Source organism: Tachyglossus aculeatus, chromosome 2, assembly GCF_015852505.1.
Source record: "Tachyglossus aculeatus isolate mTacAcu1 chromosome 2, mTacAcu1.pri, whole genome shotgun sequence".
In the NCBI taxonomy this organism is placed as follows: Eukaryota; Metazoa; Chordata; class Mammalia; order Monotremata; family Tachyglossidae; genus Tachyglossus; species Tachyglossus aculeatus.
In genome coordinates, this window is record NC_052067.1 from 37,651,284 (window position 1) to 37,673,647 (window position 22,364).

General features: G+C 44.6%; 1 protein-coding gene across 8 annotated transcripts in view; it reads left to right on the plus strand.

Annotated features, from left to right (window-relative positions):
- The window catches only part of ZDHHC3 (zinc finger DHHC-type palmitoyltransferase 3), a 56,278-nt gene that overhangs the window by 17,590 nt on the left and 16,324 nt on the right, over positions 1 to 22,364 (plus strand). For all 8 annotated transcript variants that reach the window (XM_038765971.1, XM_038765952.1, XM_038765980.1 and 5 more), the window contains 3 exons: positions 11,929 to 12,053; positions 19,416 to 19,512; positions 20,764 to 20,845. In XM_038765971.1, the coding sequence (XP_038621899.1) occupies positions 11,929 to 12,053; positions 19,416 to 19,512; positions 20,764 to 20,845 (304 nt within the window). The remainder of the gene's footprint in view (positions 1 to 11,928; positions 12,054 to 19,415; positions 19,513 to 20,763; positions 20,846 to 22,364) is intronic.

Here is a 22,364-nt window from a genome sequence, read left to right on the forward strand (position 1 = left end):
GAATGTAAAAGCTTCAAAATGCAAGGACTAATGAGACTGTTTTAGAATACTGTCTCCTTGGTCACATCGAAGACATATTATATATGTGAACCTAATAAGCAGTAGATGTTGGTGTGATATGGCAGGATTCCTGTTGCTCTTGGAGGTAATTTCATGGCCGGTGGGTCAGTTTGCAGTGTACATAGCTGAAATACTTCTTCCCTTAGTTCCTATTTGAACTTTTATATATTGCTAGGAAAATGCCATCTGAGCCTCACTCTGGGTTGCTGATTTGTGAACAGCAACTCTGAAATCATTAGCTCAAGTTTAGAAAACTGTGGGCTTGATGGCTTTTTGGCCACTTTAGCTGAGATTTCCCGCGTTGCGGCTCTGTGTCAAAATGGGAGTTTCAGAAACAAAGAAAGGGGTAACGGTGACACAATAAACTGAAAGGCTAGGTAATAGAACCGCCCTTTGAGAAACACAGGCAAAGAGGATAAGTTGTCTTGCAGTACTGGATGGGGAGTTGCTGAAAAGCATAGGAAAGCAGCAGTATTGGAATGTCAGTCAATCAGTCGTATTTATTAAGCGCCAACTGTGTGCAGAGCACTGTACTAAGCGCTTGGGAAGTACAAGTTGGCAACATATGTCCTATTCCCGGGCTTGTGGGCAAATAGGGAGAAAGGGTAAGGTTAGTATTTGATTCTGGTTGTGGGCAGGGAACTTATCTACCAGCTCTGTTGTACTCTCCCAAGTGCTTAGTAAAGTCCTCTGCACACAGTAAGCACTCAATAAATACCATTGATTAAGATAATATTTTGCAGAAAAGCCAAGCCCCAAGCACCCACGTGCCGTAGCCTTTTAGATTGCACAGTGCGGGCGAACTTGCCTTTTCTTCTCTCTTCTCTTCTCTTCTTGTTTCCCCCTTCTCGACTGTGAGCCCACTGTTGGGTAGGGACTGTCTCTATATGTTGCCAACTTGTACTTCCCAAGTTCTTAGTACAGTGCTCTGCACAAAGTAAGCGCTCAATAAATACGATTGATTCTAAAAGAGACTGGATTTTCTCTTCAGAAGTTCTCCAGGTGGCTGAAGTGAGCAACTTATTCTCCTGGCCCACCTCTTAAAAAGATCTCATTTTTAGACATGGGTTCTGTCACGGTTTTCCCTCCTGCTTCTTTAGTCGGCCAGCCCCATCCACATCTCCACTTCCCACCTTTTAAAATGGTATTCTCCTTCCTCCGCCCCACAATCTTTGGCTCGATTCTTTCGTGGCTTTAGTTCCGAAGGAGGCGGGGACCTCGATCCTTTCGCATCTTGGCTCTTGACCAGTGGGTCTTTTGGAGGGATTTTGGCTTTGGGGGTCTGCAGATCACCTTTGAGCTACAGCCCAGGTGGGAGAGGTGGTGGAGAGGAGGTCAGCAATATGTGGAGGCACGTGTTCTTCTTCCCTCAATATCCCCCCGTCCTCTCCCTTCCCAGCAAACCCCTTTTCCCTCCCTAGCCCCCCCACACAGACACACGAACACACCATCTAACTTCCAGTTTCTCCAAAGGCCAGGATCCCGCTCCTTGGGAACAGAACCTGGGTTGTTTCTGAGCTTGTTTTGTTGTGCATCGTCCCCTCTGCCTGTTCAAACCCAATTCTGTGCATTTTGATGGAAACGTTTTGGAGTTTTCTTTTGGTCTTGCTGCCGGTAACTCCTCCTGTGAATTCCTAAGGGTTGGCACAGAGTCAGCATCCCCCATTGATCTAGAGTTCAAATGTCTGGCCATGTCTCACAATAATGATTTCGGTAAAAACGATTCTGATATTTGAATATGTAGAGCATTAAAAAAATCCCAAAGTACTTTTAATAGGACTTTGCTCATTCTTCCTACACCGCATCACTGTGAGGTAGGGACAGAAGGTATCGTCCGCCCCATTTTACCCTAAAGAAAGCTGAAACCCAACCAGATTAAGTGACTAATAATAATAATGATGATAATAATAATAATAATAACAATAATAGTTGTGGTATTTCAGTACTTACTGTGTGCCACACACTGTAGTAAACACTGGAGTTGATGCAGGATAATGAGATTGAACACCACAGACCTGTCCCACGTGGGGCTCACAATCTGAGTCAGAGAGGATAGGTATTTTTCCCCATTTTACAGATGATTTAAGCAATTTGCCCAAAGTCACACACCAGAGAAGTGTCAGCGCCCGGATTAGAATCCAGATCCCCGACTCCCAAACCCACACTCCTTCCACTAGGCCACACTACATCAATTTCCAGGGAAGTTACACTGCTATCCTTCCAAGTAGAATTAACTCTCTTTCTCATCTCCTCCTTGTGTTTGCATCCCTTCCAATTGTGATTCATTTACTGCCCATTACCACAATATTTTTTACACAAGCTAATTAACAAATTGCTAATAAATACATCCTTTTGCCTCTATAATCAGCAAAGCCAAACAAGTAATTATCAGGATCCAGAAGGGAATTATTGGCCAAACATGAATCCAGTTTTAGAAGACAGAACCAAATTCTAACAGTTCCCCCAGAGAAAAGTCAAAATGACCACTAAGAAGTTTTAATGTGCAGAACTATTAGTAATAATCCCCAGTGAAGGCCCAGTGTTTTCTGAAAAATAAAAAATAAACATAAATAAAAATATCCCCAAAGGGATAGGCAAAGATACTGAGAACAAAATCAGTAAGTGAATTCAGTTAAAATAGACCATTCATTGTCAGTCAGTCATATTTATTGAGCGCTTACTGTGTGCAGAGCACTGTACTGAGCGCTTGGCAAGTCCAATTTGGCAACATATAGAGACAGTCCCTACCCAACAACGGGCTCACAGTCTAGAAGGGGGAGACAGTAAAGCAGAACAAGTAGACAGGTGTCAGTACCATCAAAATAAATAGAATTATAGATATATACACATCATTAATAAATACAGTAATAAATATGTACAAATGTACACAAGTGCTGTGGGGAGGAGAAGGGGTAGGGCGGGGGGGGGAGTGGGGAGGAGGAGGAGAAGATGGGGGGCTCAGTCTGGGAAGGCCTCCTGGAGGAGATGAGTGCTCAGTAGGGCTTTGAAGGGAGGAAGAGAGCTAGCTTGGCGGATGTGTGGAGGGAGGGAATTCCAGGCCAGGGGAAAGTACGCTTAGTACAGTGCTCTGCACATAGTAAGCGCTCAATAAATACGATTGATGAAAGACATGGACTGGGGGTCGACGGCGGGACAGGCGAGAACGAGGCCCAGTGAGGAGGTTAGCGGTGGCAGAGTAGCGGAGGGTACGGGCTGGGCTGGGGAAGGAGAGAAGGGGGGTGAGGTAGGAGGGGGCGAGGGGACGGACAGCTTTGAAGCTTGTCCCTTGACCAGTAAAGGGACATCTCTTTTTATAGTTTGACAGTATTCAGTGGACCTTTTTTCCCTTCACCAGAATCTTTCAGGGCTTGAGAACTATTTTCTTATAAACCCATGGTATTTGTTAACCATTTATTATATGCCAAGTGTTGTACCAGCGCTTAGAACAGTGCTTGGCACATAGTGCTTAACAAATACCATCATTATTCCTGGAGTAGATAGATACAAGATAACTAGGTTGGACACAGTCCCTATCCTACAGGGGAGGACTGGTGTTTAATCCCCATTTTACAAACGAGAAAACTGAGGCACAAAGAAGTTGAGTGATTTGCCCAAGATCACAAGCTAGGCCAGAGCCAGAATTAAAACCTAGGTGTCCTGACTCCCAAACCCATGTGCCCTAGGACACGCTGGAAGAATTACTTAAAACTGATGAAAGAAATGTGGTGTGTCTTCCACCCATGTTAAAAAAAAGACAGATAAAAGAAGAATTGGGAGTTGCGTTTGGCTGAAAGACACCTGTGAATTCCCTTAGACCCATTTGGTCCCTGAGTATTCAATCATTCATGCATACAATTCAGTTGTATTTATCGGGTGCTTACTGTGTGCCGAGCACTGTACTAAGCACTTGGTGGGAAAGTCCAATATAGCAATAAAGAGAGACAATCCCTGCCCACAATGAGCTCACAGCCTAGGCCGGGCGGAGACGGGGGGAAGACAGACATCAATGCAAGTAAACAGACATCAATATAAATAAATAAAATTACAGATATATACATAGGTGCTGTAGGGTGGGGAGTGGGGGAAGAGCAAAGGGAGCGAGTCAGGGTGATGTGGAAGGGAGTGGGAGATGAGGAAAAGTGGAGCTTAATCTGGAAAGGCCTCTTGGTGGAGATGGGCCTTCAGCAAGGCTTTGAATGGGGGGAGAGTCATTGTCTGATGGATTTGAGGAGGGAGGGCGTTTCCAGGCCAAAGGTAGGACGCGGGCCAGGGGTCGGCGGCGAGACAGGCAAGATCGAGGCACAGTGAGAAGGATGAATGAAAGTGGTTAGGAAAGTGCAATTTTAAGTATTCTTTGTTTTTGGTATTCTTCAGTATCCAATTTTGTTTATCGAAAACAAATGCAGATTTGTTTGTGAAAATTTATGGTAATGAGCAGAAGTAGACGATTTATATTTCTTCAATTTTAAAGTAAATGGGAAGGTCTAAAATTATTCCTTTTAAAATCTGTTCCATTGAAAAAATGGGTTTGATTTGGCTGCCTAGTAATATTACAGGAGGTGGAACAAAGATATAGAAATGGGATTTTGGGGCCGTGGGACAAGAAGTTTGGGAGCCTTTGCCCTTAGTGACTGTTGAGAAGCCCACAACATCTACTTCTAACCACCAACTACAATTACTGGTTGCAGTCATGTACAACCCCCTAGGCCCCATCACCATTTTCTTTGAGGTTTCCATGCCTTTCTCACTTTCCTTCTCTCTGCTGATCCTTGGAGATTTTCACCCCCATATGGATGTTCCTCCTGAAGACCCCCTCCAGCAGCCCACTTCCTCTCCCCCCTCAGCTCCCCCGACCTCCCCCTCACCCACTGGGACACACAGTGGATCTCTCATCATCAGAAGTCACTGGGCCATCTCTAACCTCACCAGTTTTGAAATCCCACACTCCCATCACAACCCCCTAATGTGCCTTCTCTCCCACAGCCCCCAACTCCACCAGACTGTCTTCTCTCCCAACAGAGACCTCTGATCTCTCGACCTCTATAATCATCCCTGGACACCAAGCTCCATTTGGAATTTCTACCCCTCCTCCTCTCTCTTGACATTCAAATCCACTCCATCCTCTCCGGCGGAGTCAACCGCCTCACCTCCCTGTCCCTCTGTCAGGCCCGTCCCACCGACCCCTCCCACCCCCGCAGCCCCGGATCACCTCCACAGTACATTTCCTTCACTCCTGCCGTTTAATAATAATAATGATAACATTTATTAAGCGCTTACTATGTGCAAAGCACTGTTCTAAGCGCTGGAGAGGTTACAAGGTGATCAGGCTGTCCCACGGGGGGCTCACAGTTCTTAATCCCCATTTTACAGATGAGGTAACTGAGGCACAGAGAAGTGACTTGCCCAAAGTCACACAGCTGGCAGTTGGCGGAGCCGGGATTTGAACCCATGACTTCTGACTCCAAAGCCCGTGCTCTTTCCACTGAGCCACGCCGCTTCTCTAGCACTGTTTGTGGAAATCCTGGCATTAGGTCAACTTTGGCTATCTCAGATTCATCCGCACCTGTCATTACTCTGCCTTCTCCTCCATTCAGCGGCACTATTTCTCTTTTCTTGTTGACTCCCATGCCCAATTCCCTCACCAACTGTTCCAGGCCTTTAGTTCCCCCTGGAAACTCCCCCAGTGTCCCCACCTCCACCAACCCTGATGCCACTGCCAACTACTTTATTGACACAGTTGAAACCATCAGAAGTGAGCTCCCCAAAGTCTCACCCCCTTCTCCTCATTCACCTCTGAATCCCATTTCCACTCTCATCATCCCCAGCCGTTTATCAGGAGGTATTTCCCCAACTACCCACGCCTCTGACCTCACCCTTTCTCATCTCTTAAAAACACAGGCCCACCCTTCTGACACCCCTTGACTACATCCTTCAACTGGTTGCTCTCTGATGGCTCCTCCTCATCACCTTCAAACATACTCATGTCTCCTCTGACCTAAAAAAAGCAAAACAAAAAAACTCTCTGGATTCTACTGCATCATCTAGCTATCGCTCATCTCCCTTCTCCCATTCCTGTCCAGACACCTCAAAAAGATACTATCAGATGATTGACTGACTGGTAGAAGCAGGCTCTGGTGGGGGAAAAAAAAGCAACACATCGTGATCGTTAAAAGTCAGGCTTTGGTCGAGCTGCCACTCTCCTTTTCTCCTGAAATGGCTAAGTGAAAACAGGTTTGCATCTATAAATAGACCCCTTTGGAGCTGAATTTGAGCCAGAGCCAGGTGGAATTGACTACATCTAAAGATCTACTCTCTTTTAAATTGACAAGGTGACCCAGTGGGGTGAGAATCCAATGATTTGACTGCAGTCTCACCGCAGACGCGTGACTGGCTGATAGTTGCATTTCTGGCTGGACAGTTTTGACAGTATCCTTTCCGAGGAGGTGGTCGTCACCCCTACCGGGAGTAGCAGGTCATGGGGGTCCTTTGTCAGAGATTTGATGACAGTAAACTGGGCATCCAAATCAACTTTGAGAAATTTGGCCTCTTCATTCCAAAGATGACAGAGGATGATTGGAACTTGATTGTACTGCTTGAGTAGGGACTGCAGCTATGGCCTTTTTGGATTGGTCTTAACTTTTATTTCTCCTCAGGATTGACTCCCCACTTTGTTATGATATCTGTGCAGATCTGTAGCTGCCAGTAAGTAAAATGAAATTATCTATGCCCAGCTTCTTTCCAGTGGTTTGAAGACATTTGAAATGGGTTTCTGTGTATGCACATAGTCTTCACAACTCTATATGATATCTATGTGATGTGTAAACCTCATTATGTTTACAATGAACATTGCCATTTTTAGTTCAATTTCATTAGATGTACTAAGGAAGTGATTTTCCCCAAAAAAGTCTAGAAGTGGTGCTCCAGGGAATGTAAAAACAGAGTTTACTTTAAGAAAGTTGAGGATGTGACCTAAAAGAGCCCTAAAACCCAAACACTCCATAACTGAGGATTTCTGCTGGTGGGAGTGGGGGGAATGCTTACTCTTTTCCCCCAGTCCACATCACTTGCTTAGAAACATTTTATCGCTAATCAATGAATGGTATTTACTGAGCACTTACTATGTGCAGAGCACTGTACTAAGCTCTTGAGAAAGTTAAATCCAATAGAGTTGGTTGGCACCTGATCCCTGCCCCAAAGGAGCTTATGTTCTTCAGGGGGAGACAGACATTAAAATAGATTAGGGTAGGGCAAATAGTAGCATATAAGGATATATACGTAAGTACTCTGGGAGATTGGGTGAGCATCAAAGTTAATGCAAGAGCTTGGCTTCTTTTCCTTCTCTCCACCTTTCCATCTGCACCCGTCCCTATTTTCAGTCTCCATTTAGTTTTTAAGTTCTCACTTCTTCCTCCCTGAGCCGCTTCTTGCCCCTGTCAACTGCTCTGAGCATACAAGCCCTCTGCCTTTCTCAGGTCCTCTGCATCCTGTCTCTCTGGGCAGCCCTCTCACTTTTATTCTGGAATCCAGATGGAAGTCCTGTGTCTAATTGATTCACTTCTCCCCCCTCGTTCCTGTTCTGTCTGTTTTCCGCAATACTCATTTTAGATATAACATAGCCTCAGTGGGTTACTGGTATACATAACATTCTGTAGTATCACATCAGTTCACAGATATTAATTTAGCTATACTGATTAACACATACATGGGGTCTTCAGGAAAACTGACAAAGGGTCTACAAGAAATTGAATCATTGTTTCCACATCTTGTACTTAAAAGAAATCAATTTTTAGAATAATTTGCTTTTTATGGGAGAACTCCGGGTGTAATTATTTAGTCTGATGTGCAGATCAGCAGCAATGCTTGATTCGAAAGAGGAAAGGAAATGGGATTAGTAATAATAATAATAATAGTGATTTTTGTTGAGCACTTACTCTGAGCCAAGCCCTGGACCAAGCACTGGGGTAGATAAAAGATAATCAGATCGACTCAGCCCTTGCCCCAGACTCACAGTCAGAATAGGAAGAACAGGTATTGAATGCCCACTTCAAAGATGAGGCAGCCGAGGCACAGAGAAGTTAAGTGACTTGCCCAGGGTCACACGGCAGGCAAGTGGTAGATCCAGCAATTAGAACCCATATCCTTTGACTTTCAGGTGTGGGCTCGTTTCATTGTGTCTTGCTGGATCGGTAGGAGATGCACCGTAAGTGGGTTTATGCTGGTGAAAAATTTTGAAGGCCTGAAATGTTTTGACCTAATTTGCAAGGCTGACTAATTAATGAAGCCTTGCATTATGCTTGTTAAGTTGAAGTGTGAACGTAGGGAAAATATCATTGCAGCAACACTGAGGAAAGTTCTGGGGGCTCCCGCTAGATTGCCGGCTGTAATACAGCCAAATTCCAGCACTGGGAATCATTGGTAATTGGATACGTCTTTGAAGTATAGCTTAAAGAATCATCACTGTGTTTTAAAAATCAGTAGGTAGAGGAAGGCATGACAGAACATAGGAAGTAAAAATTGTAACCTTCGGTAACTGCTCAACCTTTAGACACAACTCAAGTGATCTCCAACTGGAGATATAAATTCAGATGTCTCTAACTGGTATGTGCTTCCTGGAATAGTCCCTCCCCCACACCTCATTTATGCACGTTAAACACTATGCTTTATAGTCTGACTCGCTCTCCTCACTGTGCTGCTGCGAAGTCCCAAATTTATGTAAACGAATTCATATTTTAAGGTCAGCTCTTCTAAAAACGGTAAGCATCTGCTGATGGCTCTAATTGTATAAAAGCTGAAATAATGGTGATTAGCCGACTAGATGGTGCTTGTCAGAGGATTCCTGCATTTTCGTGTATTCTGTGTGTTGTCCTTTCGTGCCGATCCATGTAATACTTATCCTCCTTTCCAGAGGCTCTGCTCTTCTTTAAAAAGGAGTTTTCCGTTTTTTGTCTTTTCGTGAAAATTCAGACTTTCTTCTTTACCCTTCTCTAAATCACCGCCTACGTCGATGTGTCCTGTCCAGACTCTCTTTGGAACCTGCTTTCATTCTGCTGCCATTTCTTTTTTGCCTCTATATATGGAAGTCTCCTCACCCTACTCCTCAGTGTTTTTTCAATTCTTTTCTGTTCTCGGGAATTCCTTGCCCTTGCCACTTGAAACACGTCCTCCAACCAATTTGCTTGACCCCCGAAGCCCCCTCGACAGCCCGAGCATGGGTCTCTGGAAAACCTCGCACAGACACTTTGGGAACAGTAGCGTTGAGCAATGCTCTCCGACTTCTGAAGTGTACTTTCATTTAAAGTAGTTCGAGAGCAGGCCAGATCCTCCACTGAAGGTGTGGTTTTGTGAAATCTCTTTATAAGAAACTGGGAAACCTTCAAAATAAGAATTTTAATGGCAGAAATCTGTGTATTCGTACTGCAAAGGAGAAGCCTGAATGAGCAGGGCATTTGAACAAGATCACAGAGGAAAAAGCCATTAAGAGCTTTCCATGAGGATTTGTTCTTGGGCTACCCAGTATCCCTTCGGGAGTCAGATGTCGCCTCGGGTTTCCAGATTTAGAGTGCTGGCCTGAAGGAATCTTTTCACTGCACATTACCGTTACCATACCGTTTGCTTAAATTTTACCCTTCTTTTTTCCTTTATTGCCTAAGTGTGCGCCTTTGCAGTTCACACCTTCTTTTCCCTGCAAGTGGGCGCTTAAAACTTCTCTCTAGATTCTCTAGAGAGGAAATAACACTTGCCGTTTTTCCCCTTAAACACTTTGTTTGGAGGCTGAGAGGTCGCTTGGCTTCATGAGAAGATTTTTCTCATACTGGAGACCCTATTATCCAGAAGAGAAACCTAATTTGACCCCACATTTTCTCTAACCACTTACTGCCACAATTCTCCCCACAGTAAAGGAACGGGAATGGGGAAACTACAGAAACCCCAAAGACAGTGTCCTTCTCTTCTAATAATAATAATGATGATGGCATTTGTTAAGTACTTACTATGTCAAAGCACTATTCTAAGTGCTGGGGAGGTTACAAGGTGATCAGGTTGTCCCACGTGGGGCTCACAGTCTTAATCCCCATTTTATAAATGAGGTAACTGAGGCCCAGAGAAGTTGTGACGTGCCCAAAGTCACACAGCTGACAATTGGCGGAGCCAGGATTTGAACCCATGACCTCTGACTCCCAAGCCCGTGCTCTTTCCACTGAGCCATGCTGCTTCTAAGAGATCATGGGGAAGATTCATGGCCCAGGGCAGTTTTCTCAGAGGGAATGATGAATGGGTTTCTCGGATGAAAACCATTTTATTCAAGTAACCTAACCTAAGCAATGGTCCACTGATCCCAGGATCTGATCTCCGACAGTGATGCTTGAAAGACCATGGTGGTCGTTGCCCTCCACATGGTTGGGAATTGTACCATCTGGAATCCCTAATTTTTCCTATGGACCTCTCATTCATGAATGCATTCAAATGACCCACTTCTGCCATAACTTGTTTTTCGTACACAATTCGTATACGAGATGGAAGACTGTGGGAATATTGTTCCCATGACTCAAGTCTGGTCTGCTGTTACACAACCCACAAGTTGGCACAAGTAATTCAGTTTAGAAAGAGACGCTTGTGAGCCTGCACGTGGTATGAGTCTAGGTGTTGTGCTGCTAAACCTCTCAGCCCTAACTGCACGGCACCATATTGCCCAATACTTGGTGTTTGTGTCTTGGCAAATTTACTGTATTTTATGCAGGAAAATAAGTGAATTTCAAGCATTCTGCTTAGATATGGGCAGAACAAAAATATAGAAATCTGCATAGGAGAATGTCACTCGCAGTGATGTCTCTGAAGCATCTGCTTTCTAACTCATTAATTCCCAGTGAATCAAAGGCTATTATAACACATTTTTTCCCGATAATGGCGGGTTTTTCAAGAACACAACCACGTAATACAAGTTCCTTTACTAGACAGATTTTTTTAAGGTATTTGGTAAGTGCTTAGTATGAGTCAGGCACTATACTAAACACTGGATCTTAGTCCTTAGTGGGTTTTTTCCTTTAACTGAGAAAGTAAGTGGCTCGTCAACTTTTTTGACTGAAGGCCCCATAAATCCTCTCTTTATTTGGGGGTAACACCCTTCCCCTTTTGGACAGTTCTTTTGAAACCCCATTATTTTGTGGGACAGATGTCGAATAATGTTTTACTATTAAAGTTAAACAGATTGTTCATTGCTAGTCGTTGCCCTGCAATTTTTTAAACACATTTTAAGGAATCATATTAGAGCAAGAATGTTCCAAATCATTGCAAAGAACATCAGTCTAAAGAAGTGTGAGTCCACGGGATTCAAAAAATTTAGAAATGTCTTTTAGTCCAAGACACTCCCGTATTCACATTTTCTACTCCAAATGGCTGAAGCCTTCCCCTCCTTTTCCAAGTGTTGAATGGCGGATAGCACCTTTTCTTAATCTAGTTTTTTTTTGTTTTAGTATAAGCAAATTTTCTCCCTGGCCCTTCTTTGGCAGGCCAGTGTTCACAGGCTCTCTTTTGGGACACTACCATGGTAAGATATTTGGAAGTTCAGAAATCAGGCAAACAGAGGCTAGGTTAGAATTCAGGATTTTCTGTTTCAGTTTTTGCTCGGCCTTACATGTGACCACATGGTGATCGATTTGCATCATTGGATGGTTGGATTTTTTTTGTGGCAGTTATACAGGTTCATTTTTAGAAGATTTCACAGGTGTTCACAATCCCTGGTTTCCGTGCACCTCTTCTTTAAAGCAAATTTAATATTGTCTGTGCAAATGTATTTGGAAGTGAGTGTCTTGAAATGAGGGTACACTCAGTTTTTCCCACCACTCCCTCTCAACCTTTTTTATTTGTTTCCAGGGTGCAGTACCCAAAGGAAATGCCACAAAAGAATTCATTGAAAGTTTACAGCTCAAACCAGGACAGGTGGTGTACAAGTGTCCGAAGTGCTGCAGCATCAAACCTGACAGAGCCCATCATTGCAGGTACCTCCATTGGCATCTCCCTCATCCAATCCACGCATCCGGCATTTGGGATCTCTAACCCCCAGGCCCCGTCTCTAAGAGCTTGCATCTTTTAGTCGCCGACTGAAGGTGGAAAAGCTAAGACAGGCATTTATTTTAATGTCTGTGTCTCTCCCTGTAGACTGCAAGTTACTTGTGGTCAAAGGCAAGGACCGGGCCTACCAATTCTGTTGAATTGTACTTTTCCAAGTGCTTATTCCAGTGGTCTGTACAGTAAGTGCTCAATAAATGCCATTAATTGATTGATCGATTAAGAGGCTCATTGTGTTATTTTAGGCCCTCAGTTGCTGTTTCACTCTGTTGCCAGTAATGTGCATGAAAATGGCAACTTTTCTCCACAGCCCTGCTGGTAAAAATCCTAATGCCGATAGCTTGCCTTGAGGTTTTTCCCATGTGTGTTCAATGCCACTGACCTGGAAAATGCTGTTTAGACCTGGAAAATGCTGTTTACATCAAATCAAAGTGAAGGGGCCCAGCCCAGAGAGAAGAGAGGAGGAGGAACTGGGGAAGGGAGAGTTGTATAGACTGACCTTTTCAGCCGTGGAGGAATGCTTGATCATATCTACCCCAACCATTTGTCTCCAGCCTCCTCTTCCTGCTCTTTGCCGTCCTTCTCTTCTGAAGGGCCCACGGTTTAGCCAATTTGGGAGGTATTGGTTAACCTTGGAGGTCTCTGAGGGAATTGAAGCTTTTAATGTTTGACAATACCTGGGCCGGACTGAAACGAGAACCTTAAAAAATATCCCAGAAGCAATGAGTAAGGAATTCAACAAAATCAGCCCTTTTTTTTTTTTTTTTTTGAGAGGGAGTAGGGAAGGTAGAGTTTGACTTTTTTATTTAGAGATGTTGAAGTTTGAGAGACTAGAAACCTTTGGCCATTCGTTACATTTTAACTGTCATTTGGGGAGTTTAAAATTAAATTCCCTTAGTATTAAAAAAAGGGTCAGCCTTCCAAATCTATAAAGGCACGGCTGTGGTTTGTGAAGGCATTGTAGCATTTTTGTTCAGGATTGACTCGAATGTTTGAGGTTTGCCATCCCAAGCTGGCCTGGCACGTGGATGAGGAGGAACTGGTAGAGCTTTATTGGCCAAGAGTTTCCTCGAGTTAGCATGCTTATTGCCAATTCATGGTGACTACTGACAGCAACTTTTATAGTAATTCAGCGCTTTCTTTGTCCCTGCATTGTGCCCACGCTGTTCTCCTCCTCCTTCTCGCCTCCCCCTCTATCCCCCTTCAATCAATGGTATTTATTGAGTGCTTGCTGTATGCAGAACACTGTACTAAACGCTTGGGGAGGTACAGTACAAGAGTTGGTAGACGTGACCCCTGCCCTCAGAGCTTACAGCTTTACAGACAGACATTAAAATAAATTGCAGATAGGGCAAATAGGGAAGAGGGCTATGTACATAAGTGCTGTGGGACTGGGGTGAGTATCAAAATGCTTAGAGGGTAAAGACCCTCTACAAGTTCCCCCTCGTCTTTCCCCGCCAAGTTCTAATGCCAAGTCCTCATTAAACTTTTCTCAGTTTGTGTTTGGGAAAAGGAGGAGTTCAGTGGCTTACTCCTACTTCTCGGGGAGGGAATGCACTCTGTTCTTTTCTAGCTGGGCAGTGGTTCCTAGAAACTGGTGATAGTGTAATCATTTTCTTACAACGTAGTCTGTAGGCTGTATGTGATGGTTTGTTAAAGCATTCTTGTAGGAAACCCCAAAACATTTAGCAGTCTTTCCTGCCTTTAGATTCCAGGTGGTAAAATAAAATCACAGTTTTCTACCTCTGATCCCAGTAATTCACTACCAGTGTCAGGCCAGAGGCGATGGCGATACTTGAAAGTGAAAATATGCCAGCAAAGTGGCTGTTCTTGGAATGCCATGGCCGTGTTAGAAAATATCACTATTCACGGGGACTGGGGAGGGACATTCTGTTGTGAAGCGCTGGCGTTTTAAAGGGAGTAGCCCGATATGTGTGTAACACTGTAACATTTGCCTATGAACATAACTCTTCCATTTTCTCCTCACTTTGCCACCCCTCCCTGATTTACATTCTCCTCTCTGACTCCCCGGAATCTCTCCACTCACTGGGCGCTCCAGATTAGGCTTTCTTTGGCTCTCCTGCAAACAAATCAGCTCAAGCAAAACAAGAGTCACTGATTCAGCCGAGCCAAAACGATGGTGCATGTCACTTATTCATGCCACAGAAAATGTGAGCCGACATCTGTGCAATTCTGAATGGTGTGTCAGAGCCAGAGCAGTTCTGTGGGCCAACAGTTTGGGATAAATGAAAGCCTGGCCTTCTAGTCAAACAGAATCCACCCGCATAAGAGATAGAGCTGCCTTGTGGGTTTGGCATTACAAGAAACCCTCTCTTTGGATGCAGAAAATTTAATGACCCTCTACTCTGCTTGCTTGTGCTCTGTGTTGGGAAACGTGGGCCCAGAGAACGTCTGTCTTTCAAACTGTCTTCGTAATTCCAAGAATATGACCTTTCCCTGGAGCATCTGTGTTTAACGCCAGCCTGTCTCAGAAGTGGAGTGTTTGGAACCTGTTGGGTCTGTCAATATTTGATATGAATTGGGGTCTGTATTTACAGGAAAATACCAAATGGCCAGAAACACACAGGAGTCACGGTGCAACTCTCCGTTCCAGTTCGAAACACCCTAGTGGGCTTGAAGCCCATTGATGGGTTGAGAAGGTCAAAGCTGATATGAGCCACTCAGCTCAGGTGCTCCGACCCGGTGATCCCACCCTTGTCGGGAAAACCTCCTTGTCGGGAGGGATGAAGCCTGGAAGCGGGGCAGGTTTCCAAGAGTTAATGGCCAGAAAGCCATCTGGGGTCTTTTCAGCCTCAGCTGGAAACCCCTAGGCCTTGTCAGAGACCCAGGGTGAGCTCAAAGATCTGTGGGGCCCGTGCTTCCCACCCTGGAGAAGACACAACGGGCAGGCCAGAGGCTTGGAACATTTGTCTTGGGACTTTTTCTTATATCTGGCCTGAGTTTCTCCCGGTTCAACTTACTCCCAGCACTGTTTTTGAACAATGGCAAGGCCAGTTACCTTGAAAGCCACTTCAGAGATGCCATCCGCAGCTTAGGGTAGCCTGATGGGAGGGGCATGGAGTGAGGGTAATAGATGAGACGGGAAGGGGAGGAACACTGAGTGCTCTTATGAATTCATTTCCTAGGATCTAATGATTAGAGACGGGTCCTCGAAAGGGTATTTCAGTGATGGAGGAGCCATGTTGGTAGCCGATCCCAGTGATGGTCTCGCCCTGAAAGTGGACTTTGTCCAACCAAATTCACCCATTTTAATTTAAGCTCATTTCCTGTTGTTGGATCTTTGGGGGCTATGGAAAACGTGTTTCCTGCCTTTCAGGAAACAATGGAGGAGGCAGACAGGCAAACTATGATTTAGAATCAGTAGAAGCAGGTGGGAGAAAAAGAATATTAAAACAGTTATTAAGTTATCCTTGGCTTTCTCTTCTCTAACCTAAACGAGCCTGACTGACATTATTCAAAGAATCTGTTTTCTTTTCCTTTTATCGGTAATATGGTCTGCAGCATTGGACCAACAACATCAACAACGTTATTCGTTCAGTGGACTCTATGAGTGCCGACTCTGTGAAGAACACTGTATTGCACACTTGGGAGACTACAATTAAAGTAAAAAACTCTACTCAAGGTCAGGCTAGTGCAGATTATAGAAGATTTCCCAACTCTTGAATGTTGACATCCTTTTGATACATCCAAGTATTAAATCGGCTTGTATAATAATGACCCTACCTTGCTGATTCCTTTTCAGCTCCTGGTTAGCCACAACCCCCCGGGTCTTTCTTCTTGCGCCCTTGTGTTTAGTTAGTATTTTCCCTTCCGGTATTTTGTGCCGTTTGCTTTTTGTCCTCAAGTATGTTACTGTGCAGTTGTCCCCATTGAATTTCATCTTGCTTTTATAGGACTAATTCCAAATACATCCCTTTGAATTCCATTCCTGCTTGCAGAGTGTTCGAAACCCTGCCAGACTGGTATCTTCAGCAGATTAGATGTGTGTTTTCCAGTTTGCCTAGGTCACTGATAAAGATGCTGAAAAAAATTAGCCCGTGGTAGACACTGAGTCATTGACGTCTAGGCAGGCTGATACCCATCCAGTAGTGCTAACAGTGATGTGAAAGAGCACCAGTCTGGAAGCCAGAGGATCAGGGTTCAGGTTCCAGTACAACCTCTGCCACCAGCCTGCTGGGTGACCCTGGGCAGGATATGTAACATCTCTTTACCTCAGTTTCCTCTTCTGCAAAAAGGGGATAATAATGCTTGCTTCTCTATCTATATCGCAGAGTTGTTGTGAGGCAGAAATGAGAGAAATAGTGTGAGAATGGTTTGGAAATAGAAGTGCTATCTAAAATCCAAGATGTTATTAACAGCATCAATTTCTTGTTTACTGATGATGAAGAAACACCAGTAGTTGCATCACATCTACTCCTCCTCCTATGTGGCCTGAGATTTCGTTTGTTTGGGACAATTTGCTCTTCCCAAAGTCATTTCCCCTCTCTGGACCCAGTTTTGGTTCAGTGCACCTTGCTTCTAGTTTAATCCCAGTCAGCAGGCACAGTTGTGGAGCTAAAACCAACCAGGTCATCTGCATAGTCTGACGGAAATGTCCCACCTTGTCCTGCTTTGCCACTCTGACTTTCCCGTTAGCCTCCAGGGTATTATGATCTTTGGTTATCTGGGCCTGTTAGCCTTGAGCAGGACCATACGTAATAGTGTGCGCAGGCGGTTTTCCCAAGCAATTGGGTGATTCCTTGGTGCCCAAACTTGCAGGGAAAAACTAATCATGTTGGGGGGTGGAGGGGGGGGGGGGGTGGATGGAGGACAGAAGTATAGCCCGTATCCTTTCAAAACGGTGACTTAAAAACTCAGAGCTGAATGGAAGTGACTAGAACTTTACCAGATTTCTCTAGCCCGGTAAGTGATTAAAAATAGCTCATTTTAAAGAGTGCCGGTATTAAATTTCTTCCCAGATCAGAAGCCGTTACTAATGAACACAAGGTTGTCTAAGGTTGAAATGAAGGCAGAATGTAAATGGGGCTATCAGGCCAATCAACTACAAAATTGGAAAACTTTGTTCACAGTTGTAGGCCTGCTCCTTTTCCCTAGAGCTTGAATTTAAGCCAATGTTTGGGCATCAGAGAGCTGGGAATTGGTACCTCAGTTTTGGTTTTCTTTGTTGCCAGGAACTGTATGTATTTTACCAGTTCTCAACCTGCTCTCTTATTGTATCTCATTCTAAAGTATGTGTAGTTGCTTCATCTGGCTGCACTTTGCAACTTGGTTCTGATTGTTGTGAAATCACCCTTTTCCTGTGTTTGTCATTCTTCCTCTTGGTGGGGTCGGGGTTAGGATAGGGGAAGGGGAAGAGAAGGGTAGGTTCCTAATGTCCTTTCTTGTTTACACTCCTACACATCTTCCTCCATTTACAGGTATCCAAAGCCTGACTGCTTGGCACTCACTTGGTAAAACTATTAAGAGATTTTGTAGCAGAGGAGGCAGAAGAGCACTTGGAAACCTAATAGTCATATCTCTTGGGCAAGGGGTGAAAAGATTACCAGAAAATTAGATGAGGCTGCCAACTTTTCTTTCCCTGTTCCCAATTAATTCACCATGCCCCAACTCTCTTCCCAGTCCTTCAGTCCCCTAGACCTTTATCATGTCCAAAACAGAACTCCTCCAACCCTGTCCTCTCCCTCTCTTTACCATCACTGAAAGCAGCAGCACCACCACCCCCCTCCCTATCTCACAAACCCGTAACCTTAGCATTAATCTCGATTCATCTCTCATTTAACCCATTTATTCAGTCTCTCAGCAAATCGTGTCCTACCTTCACAACATCAGTAAAATCTCCCCTCTCCTCTCCATCCAAACTGCTACTAAGCCGATCCAAGCATTCACCGTAAACCCTCTTGACTGTCGAATCAGTCCCCTCGTTAACCTCCCTGCCTCTCCCCACTCCAGTCCCAACTTCACTCTGCTGCCCAGATCGTTCTTCCAAAAAAAAGAAAAAAAAAATTCAGTCCATTTCTCCTCACACCTCAAGACCCTCCAGTGGTTGCCCATCCACCTGTGCTTCAAACAGGAGCCCCTTATCATTAGTTTTAAAGTACTCAGCTCTCCCCATCCAATCTTACCTCACTCATTTCCTGCTTCAACTCAACCCATTCACTTTGTTCCTCTAATGCTAGCCTACTCATTGTTCCTCAGTCTCATCTGTCTCACCGCCGACCCCTTGCCCAAGTCTTTCCTCGGCTTAGAACTCCTTCCCCCTTCGTGTCTGATGGACCACCACTCTCCCCATTTTCAAAACCTTATTAAAATCACCTCTCCTCCAAGAGGCCTTTCCCAACTTTTTTTCCCTCTACCTTCGGCGTCCCCTGTCCCTTTTTAAACACTTGATATTCGCCACACCCTCAGCCCCAAAGCACTTATGGACATATCTGAAATTTATTTTAGTGTCTCTCTCCCCATCTAGTCCATAAGCTCCTGGTGGGCAGAGAACATCTACCAATTTTCCCAAGTGCTTAGCGCAGTGTGCTGTGCATAGTAAGCGCTCAGTAAATATTACAGACAGTGGGCCCAATACCAGACAGAATTGTGCAGCTGCTAGTGGGGATCTGAGGACCATCCTTTTGCTGGCCTTTTGAGTCCTGAAGTTCAGTCAAACACAACTCTTTGATCCGTCTTCTTCAGGGTATTTAGGTAGACTAGCTCAAAATTACCAAGTTTTCCTGTTTCTGAGAAGGAGCACGGCCTAATGGATAGAGCCTGAGCCCGGGAGACAGAAGGACCTGGGTTCTAAACCCAGCTCTGCCAGTTTTCTGCTGTGTCACCTTGGACAAGTCACTGAACTTCTCTGTGCCTCCGTTACCTCTTGCGTAAAATGGGAATTAAGAACCCCATGTGGGACATGGGCTGTGTTTAAATTGATTAGCTTGCCAGCACTTAGTACAGTGCCTGGCACATAGTAAATGCTTAACAAATGCCATTAAAAGAAAGAATGTCGCTCACATTTACCTGCATGCCCTCACTTTTTGTGTGAGTTTGAAGAATGCTAGGTGGCTGAGAGGCAACCGATGCTCTTTTTCAAAACTTGGGATAAAAGAAGATCCATTTTTTCCCCCAGTCAAGGGACTATCTTGTTTCATCCTCCATTTTCCTATTGTGGGTTTATTTTATCCCATCTTCCTCTAATCCCTGGGTTACATTCTTAATTTTCCTGATTCAGTCTAGAAAAGGGGATGGATCCCTGTAAGGCTTTTCTGATTCATTTTTTTTTCCAGCGTCTGCAAGAGGTGTATTCGGAAAATGGACCACCACTGCCCGTGGGTTAATAACTGCGTAGGAGAGAATAACCAGAAGTACTTTGTACTGTTTACAGTAAGTTTCCTCAGAATTTTCCTATCCTTCCCTCCCGAAACCGTGAAATTCGTTTAAAGCTCTTTGTGTGGAATGTTTGAGTGGTAATAATGATCATTGCTATCATTCAGAATAGTGATATTCATTGGGATCACGGTCAATCAAACCAGCCACTTAAAACTCCACAGATGAAGGGAAATGAGTGGGATTCTTGGGAATAGCTTGCCCCGTCCCAGTAAGTGATGTGATTGAAGTACTTCATTTCAGCTAGCTGTTTGTCTTTCTTACCCGTGGGCAGTTGCTCCGTTTTGGGTTACGATCACAATCATGAAACACCAGGTTAAAATCATTGACAACCAGCGCCTGCAGGTGTGGGTTCTTTCCTCATTCGCCTCAGGACACTCCTCCTTGCACCACGTCCAGTGAGAGTTGGATGTTTGCCTGCCTTTTGGTGTTGGTTTCTCTGCTTGTTCTGTACGTGGCTCCCAGGGTATCTCCTTCCTCATAAAGTCTGGACCCTGCGAGCTCTTCTGCCTTCAAGCAGAACCAGAGGTCCACCACGCTTACCCTGTTATTGCGGAGTTCCAAGAAAGGATATTCCACCCCATCCTTCAGCAACCATTGAGAAGCCGTATGGCCTAGTGGATAGAGCACAAGCTTGGGAGTCAGAAGGACCCGAGTTCTAGTCCCGGCTCTGCCAGTTGTCCGCCGTGTGACCCTGGGCAAGTCACTTCTCTGGGCCTCCGTTATCTCTTCTGTGAAATGGGGATTAAACTGGCGAGCCCCATGTAGAACATGGACCGTGTCCAGTCGGATTATCTTACATCTTCCCCAGTGCTTATTATAGTGCCTGGAACATAGTAAGCACTTAACAGGTACCATTAAGAAAACCACATTCCGGGGTCTAACGATCTTTCCCGTTAGGAAGCTCTTAGTTGGAACAGGGACCTGACCTGACTCTATCTATCTATCTATCTATCTATCTATCTATCTATTTATCTATTTATTTATTTATTTATTTATTTATTTATTTATTTATTTTACTTGTACATTTCTATCCTATTTATTTTATTTTGTTGGTATGTTTGGTTCTGTTCTCTGTCTCCCCCTTTTAGACTGTGAGCCCACTGTTGGGTAGGGACTGTCTCTATGCGTTGCCAATTTGTACTTCCCAAGCGCTTAGTACAGTGCTCTGCACATAGTAAGCGCTCAATAAATACGATTGATTGATTGATTGATTGATTGGTGTCTTCATGCTTTTTCCTGTTTCAGATGTATATAGCACTCATTTCCCTGCATGCCCTCATCATGGTGGGATTTCATTTCCTGTACTGCTTCGAAGAAGACTGGACAAGTAAGTGCCTTCCCCCTTTGCCCAGGATTAAAGCCGGTGGTGTTTTTTTCTGGGTCAAGAGGCAGCCTCATCACATCGGCTTTTGCCCCCAGGAGCTTTTATTAAGACAGGAATACGGAGGAGCCGTCATTGTTGGTGCAAAGCATCCTCCCAGCTTTCCAGCCTAGTTTCAGAGCGGTGTCAAATAATGATTTGTCGTTTCTGTTTGGAAAACCCGTGGTGGAAAATGCAGGCAAAGAGCAAAAATTGGTGGGTGGGGAGGGTGGCTGGGTGAGGATATCAACTCAAGGGAAATAAATAAGTGTTCAGAAAGGTAGAGAAAAGAGATGGTTGCTCTTTTGGACGAGGTATCAGAGTATGAGACAGTTTGATCTGATGCCAGAGCACTCTGAATCAAAATGAGTGTCTAAGCAGTTAATTTTCCTTTATATAGGATAAAACTAATTGTTTAAGTTACCCTCACATTTAGCCTTTTTTATTGTGTAAATTAATCTTTGTGAAGAGAATTGGCTAGAACCGAAAGCACTATGGTTTGTTTGTTTTTTGTGAAACCAAAAGGAAAACATTCCCACAGATGTTTTCCAGTTGCCTTGAAATAATTAAATACTTAAGCAGGAAAACACCTAAGTAGGAAGTGTTGCTTGGATGATCGATAGGGCCTGTCTTCCGCCCAGAAACACCGAATGTGAGGAAAAGCATTTCAAAGAGGACTACGGTATTAGTGGCTTTGACTTTAGAAATCCTCTTCAGCCTCACTGGAGTGCTTTCCTTCCTCAGCCCTGCAGCTTTGAAAGACAATTTCCTGTAATACCTGTTTCCCGAACTCGGTAGGTTGGAGTAGGGTTGGTAGTTACCTCCCTGCCATTAAAAAACTGTTTTCCCTGGTCACTGTGCCTTTCCTCGCTCTGTACAAACTTCCCACCCCGCACCACTCCCCTTTCAGTCAATTCGTCTCCGCTGCGTTGATGTGTTACGTTACAGAAAGGAGAGACCTATTTCCATCAGTTGTCATGGACACTAATTTTTCTGGCACCAAGCCCAAGACTTATCATAAGGAAGATGGGAAAAGAATGGGTACAAGGAACCGCTGGGCTGTGGTCTGCGAACACACCCCCTTTGCAGCCTACTCACCCAACAATAATAATAATAATGATGGCATTTATTAAGCGCCTACTATGTGCAAAGCACTGTTCTAAGCGCTGGGGAGTTTACAAGGTGAACAGGTTGTCCCAAGGGGGGCTCACAGTCTTAATCCCCATTTTCCAGATGAGGTAACTGAGGCACGGAGAAGCGAAGTGACTTGCCCAAAGTCACACAGCTGACAGTCGGCGGAGCCGGGATTTGAACCCATGACCTCTGACTCCAAAGCCCGGGCTTTTTCCGCTCAGTGACCAGCCCTGGGGACCATTTCCCACCATCTTGCTTTGGGCTTAGAAATGGCTTATAAAGTAGCACCTCTGCAGTGTGACACAGAATGTGCTCTGACACAGGTCCCCACTGTGCACCCTCAGTAAGCTCA